At 37.4% G+C, this 5,841-nt stretch overlaps 1 protein-coding gene across 1 annotated transcript; it reads right to left on the bottom strand.

Annotated features, from left to right (window-relative positions):
* Positions 1–1,421: 1,421 nt before the first annotated feature.
* Positions 1,422–5,490, bottom strand: LOC119982545 (jasmonoyl--L-amino acid synthetase JAR4-like). The gene is made up of 5 exons (XM_038825992.1): positions 5,213–5,490; positions 4,444–4,754; positions 4,260–4,361; positions 3,217–4,037; positions 1,422–2,046 (listed from the first exon to the last, which is right to left on the bottom strand). The coding sequence occupies exons 2-5, from the start codon at positions 4,734–4,736 to the stop codon at positions 1,505–1,507; spliced, it is 1,758 nt and encodes a 585-aa protein (XP_038681920.1). The 5' UTR covers positions 4,737–4,754; positions 5,213–5,490; the 3' UTR covers positions 1,422–1,504.
* Between the last annotated feature and the right edge of the window lie 351 nt (positions 5,491–5,841).

Raw genomic sequence — 5,841 nt, 5'->3', positions numbered from 1 at the left:
TAATATGATATTAAGCTTATATAGTATAATATTTGTGGTAATATGTCTAGATTACCCCCAATTAAAGTGAGAGTGAGAGTCTTTTTTGTCATTTGACATGTTATTTCTTATACTAAGCGCTTCATATAAAATAAAAATGAGTTGGAGACATTTTAATATTATACAACCGATATCGTATAAGAATCACTTTTGTATAAAGTTATACTATCCCGAGTATTTTAAAAATCATCCAAACATCCGATAAATTCATTAAAGGATAATTTTATATTATATGGAGTCTTATTCGCTTATCCAAACGGAGCCTTAACAGATAAGTATTACAGAAGCCCTTAAACTTATTAAAAATGCTTCTTAATTGTTCACGTGTCTCCCTCAAGCTTTTTTTCGTGTCAAATGAGTCATTCGACTTTAAACAACGGTCCACGTTCCTCCGATTACTTTTCCATTATAATAGAAGTGACGTGACTATTAACGTATGGGATTCTTGTTAGAGTGTTTTAAATAAAACTAATAGTTGTGCCGACGCCACAACTCATTGGTTTTTTTTTTATTAGGATAAAGTAGCTAAAGATTCATTGAATATAGAAACCTCCAGACATTGTCATCCTTAGAGTAGCTTCTAATATTTTATATTACTAGTCCTTCATCTATTTCTCCACCGCTTGGTGGTTATTCAGTTATCTGCACTACAAAAGAGAAGGAGATAATGGAAAGTTTTCTTGATTGTTCCATACACTACGTGTCATGCTAGAGTCCTTAAACTTGGTCGTGTTTCAAAGTTTAAAGCAACTACCTTTTTTTCATGTGAGCAAATAAAGTACTTTTTGCTATGCCAAAATCAGTGAAGACTTGACCATAGTCAACGAAGATAATTGGATATGAACGGACTTATGGAGAGGAAAAACCCTCACAGAACACATCAATTGTCGTGGATTTGACAACAAAACTCGAATATAAAAAAATTTTATGAAACAAAAAAGAAAGTGAAGACACAAGATTCAATGAGATTTGACACAATTTATTTATGTTCTCGAGTGAAGAATAACGAAGAATTTTAAAAGATTAATATAAAAAGATAAATTCTTGAACTCAAGAACTAATCAAAAATCTATTGACATGTCTGTCTTTGGCTACTTCATGGTGGACATCTCTTTGACTATTCTTTGTGTCACTTGGGTGAATATCTTCCCCACATGACCATTATTTTATAAATAATTTTATTCAAAAAATTTAAGACCACACGGCCTGTATTTGATGAGGCATCCATGTCATCCACACAAAGTGATAAATGGGATCAAGGTCATAGTGCATTTTCTCAAGCATGTCATCAGTAACGCTCTCTCTACCATTGCCTGCCACAATTCACAGGCGTGACAAAATGACACTTTCTCTTGTTTCAGCTGATCAAAATATGCTCCAACTCATAAAACACAATAAAAACTTTTCATTGCTCAATGAAGCTTAGAACAGATGGGAGTCATTATGAACTTGCAGACTCAAATATTCACACAAAAGCAGTACTAAAGTAGCTCTTAGCCACATTGTTCAGCAAGATTTGCAGGACTGTGTTGTTATTGGGTCCTACACAGCGGGGTGTCTTAAACTGGCTGACGGCAGCTCCTAATCCTAGGAAATGGTCGAGAATCTTCTGGAAGGTTCCTCTGTGTACAACCCGGAGCTCAAGTGGTCCTATGGTATTCACCTTTCGCGAGCTGACATAGCCAGCATCCACGAAAGACTTGTCAAGGCGATTGCAACATTGCTTCAAGACCTCCTCACTTGCATCACCATTAACTTCCCAGAAGATTACGTAATGGCCGGGTTCTGTTGATAAATCAACGTGGCTACTGAAATCAACAACCTCTAGTTTCTGATCAGTTAAAATCTTGGCAGCTTCTTCTACGGCTAACTGTAAATCGTTCTCTGTGTTTTTGTCGATGTTGATGGTCAACACAAGGTTGCTCCTGCAGACAAATTTGAGTTCTGGAGTGGAGTTATGGAAGCCCACAACTCTCACCACATCTCCTAGCCTGTACCTGTACAAGCCTGCAATTTACATATACACTATCAGTAAAGCATATTCAAGAATTCATTAGCCAGAAAAAAAACACCTTCCCCACAAACAAACTTGTAAACTAATTACTCGACGAAGAAATAAAATTTAGCTGCTTCGCTGTACGAGCTCTGTTCATAGTTTTCTTAAATGCTACTTCAGTGAATTTAGAAAGAGACTTCACCGTAATCATTTACCTTAATTCAGCTCGTCTTTTCCTTTATCATATCATTAAACCTTGATTTTTTGGATTTACAATTAGCCATTCCAACATTAATTTAAAAGTTCTACCTCTGCCGCAACCTATTTCACATTCATATACACTATCATAGAAGTTTTCATCATAGAGCATTAACCGCTTCCTCTACATAATTTTCTAAAAAGCACTTATTTCGCCAACAAAACTAATTAAAACGGGAAATTCAAAACTCTTTCTCATCTTGATCAAGAGACTTCATCTTACCAAATACAGTGCTTCTCCTTATCCGAAATAAGTAAAGCAGCTCCCAATACTTAACAAATGAACAAAAACCAGACACTAGACAGTAGACAGATTTGAGGAGAATTCTAAAAACAGACCTTTTCTTCTTTTTACAATCCTTCAAAGAGAAATATACTGTTCAAAACAAAACGTTTAGAATAAACCTTCTCAATCACATACAAGCTGAAGACAGAAAACAGAGAACACTAATAAAATAAACAAAGTCAAACCAGGTGAGACTAAATTAATCATACATATATAGAAGAGTAAAAGAAAGCACTAAATAGTGGCAAGTACGTTGATCATTATGAAGCAGAAAAGGAAAATCAAGTTTCCTAAGGTTGTGCCCGTCTTGGAGACGCAAAAAAATGCCACCTGACGTTGATAAATATATCATAAACACGGATCTACCAGACTCGAAATAATTAAGTTTGCAGAAACTCATGAAATGGCTCCTACATAGAAAGCAAGTAGATTCTGCACATGAATGGCTCATATTGCATATAAGATTTATTAAATTCAATTATCCAAAAAAAATACTTCTACTATGAATCAAGTTATAAGATGAAGATGGATGCACTAAATATCATGCAGTTGCATTGAAAGAACAACTTATTCCTCATATTATAACGTGGTTTCAGTATGCAAGCTCTACTGTCAAAGAAGTCATTAGTGACAATACCTGCACCATTAGTGATGACAACCTCGTACTCTTCTCCAATTTTAACTTCGGTCAGACCCACTGGCTTGGTCCCCATATAGAGGAAAGCAGACTCGTTCATATCATCCTGGCCATTAACACTCTCCCTTAGGGGAATGAATTCAAAATATCCAATATTTGGAAGAACGGCATAGGTGGCTAACTGTGGCGGCAATTTGGGGTTTATGTTTGCTCCAATCCAGCCTTCCGAAGAGCCATAATCAGCACTAACCAAGGGCACTTCCCCTGCATACTGCCTCAGTTTCTTGATGTAAGGCTCCATTGACCCAGTCATTATCCCATAGATGTACTTCACATTAGGAAAAAGTTCCGGTACTAAACCATACCAATTAGTCAGTGCTAAACACTTTTGATGGATTAAATCGGCCAATCCAGGATTTGGCTTAAGCAATTTGGCCATAACATTTCGGATGGAAGTGTCAGTGATTCGGCTAGAGAGGACACCATCTCGTATATCAGCACATAACTCTTCCCAGACTAGTTCAAAAGTACGAAACGCATGGACAATGCTGTGGGCAAATGTGGAGAAAACAGATTGGATTTCTTCTCGAAATATTAGTCCACATAAGAGGTGACAGTACAATGACTGGTGAAAATCAGCACCAAATATTACTTCGTCTGGACTGCAGGACTGCGACTGAATTGCTTTCATCCCCGTTTTGTACTTTGGATTGCGAAAGAGATTTGTAGTAGCAGTTCCTGCAAACAAACCCCCCTTTGTTTTAATCTGCTTGCTGCTGTAGATGAATTGTAAGGCCTTCCCATTGTCAATCGGATATTCCCTGCACAAAAATTTACAATACTTTTCACATGGCGACAACTTAAAAGTGTATACATCTTCCTAAATTTCCAATTAACAGGCTGATGACTCGTTCATGTACATCACACAATAATCCAACACAGCCTCGGCTCTTAATCAAGTAGTGGGAAAACCTTATAGATCAATCAAAAAAACAAAAAACGAGCTTTTACAGAGCTGTGGTAAATATACAAGTTTTTTATACCTGTTTCTGAATGCAAACGAAGTGTGAAGTGTCTGCAGGGTGGTTTCCATCAATTCATCATTGAAGGGAACAAACTTCGGCTTTCCTTGAGTAGTACCAGAACTGCAGTAATCCAACATTTTTTAGCACTTCTCTTCCATTAGTATAACAACCAATTCAAATGAACAAACCAAGTTGCACAAACCTCAAAGATATGGTGGTTATCGGCTTTCCAGTAAGAACAGGGGTAGATTCACCATCAGCAATTCTATGAATATAATGATCCAAATCCTTGTGAATTACAAGAGGAACACAAGACTTGAAACTATCTGGGTCAGTTCTTCCGTTAAGACCCAGATTCTGTAGGTACTCTGCGGATGCATTATCTTCCAAAATCTTCTTGAGTGTTTCTCTTTGTACCCTCTCAGCATCCTTCGTCATGGCCTCAAATTCCTCTATCAGTTCCTGTGTGTTAAGACGTTCCATCTTCTCTAACATCCTTGTGATCCTATTTAGCTGTATAATTTCAAAAAATGAAACAAGATAGACAACGAATTTTGATAACAATAAGGTTAAAAAGAACAACAAATCAGTTGGAGCAATAACTGACACTTAATAGTTCATCAGCAACAGAAACAGAATCGAACAGAGCAAAAGAGTCAAATCGTAAACACAAATTAAGAAGAACCCTGTTCCATCACTGTTTGACTCCAGTCAACTTAGTAAACTAATCCGACATTTTTTTCCCAGGAAAACGCGGTTTAGAAAATCAAGCGGATTAAGTCAACGATGGAGGCAAGAGAAGCTTAATTCCAGATTCAATCTCACAGCACAAGCTGAAACAACGACGTTTCCGGTAAAAAGACAGAAAACAAAGTCAAACAACGCCGTTTCAGGTGAAGACAGTGAAGTCACAACTCACAATAGAAAGGAAAACAGAAATTAGACAAAGAAGAGAAGAAGAGAGTCCGTACCTGCAGAGAGATAGTTACACAGTGAGCAGAGAGACAGCCAGACTGACAAACAAGACCCACAATCACAGATAGGATAAAGAGGCGGAGGATGAAGACAAATTCTGTCTGGAATCCGGTGAGGTTCGGTTGCCTTTTTTTCACCGATTTCTATGCGCAATCGAACCGAAACGTGAAAACTGAGGCGGCTTTGTTGGGTGTCACTGACAGAGAGAGTTTTATAAGAAATGGCTTTTTGGGGATTGGCTTTCTCTCGTATGGATGTTCGTGCCCAGATTCCGTGGGCTTGGTTTGTCTATATATAGGGCGTCATCGTATACCGAATACCGACAGACAGCACATAGACACATACCGTTTATTATCTATACGTACCGTCTTTTTATTTTTTGAAATTCCTATTTGCCCATGATTATCCATCTGAATCACGGAAATGCCGATTGTGTGGGATTTGTGACTTGTGATGTAGCGGTAATGTGCAATTACGTCACTACAAGACAAAGAAGATTTTTTGAATTAGACTTGAACCATTGAATGTTTTAATGTTAGACAAATAAATCACTCCCGACTCAATTTCAATTTAATTGACCTCGGAATTTACGACCTGCAAAAGTAAAAGGAGGGTGGCCCTCTTC

Source organism: Tripterygium wilfordii, chromosome 17, assembly GCF_013401445.1.
Source record: "Tripterygium wilfordii isolate XIE 37 chromosome 17, ASM1340144v1, whole genome shotgun sequence".
In the NCBI taxonomy this organism is placed as follows: domain Eukaryota; kingdom Viridiplantae; phylum Streptophyta; class Magnoliopsida; order Celastrales; family Celastraceae; genus Tripterygium; species Tripterygium wilfordii.
The sequence above is the reverse complement of the archived record's forward strand: the minus strand, read 5'-3'. Positions and strand labels throughout refer to the sequence as shown.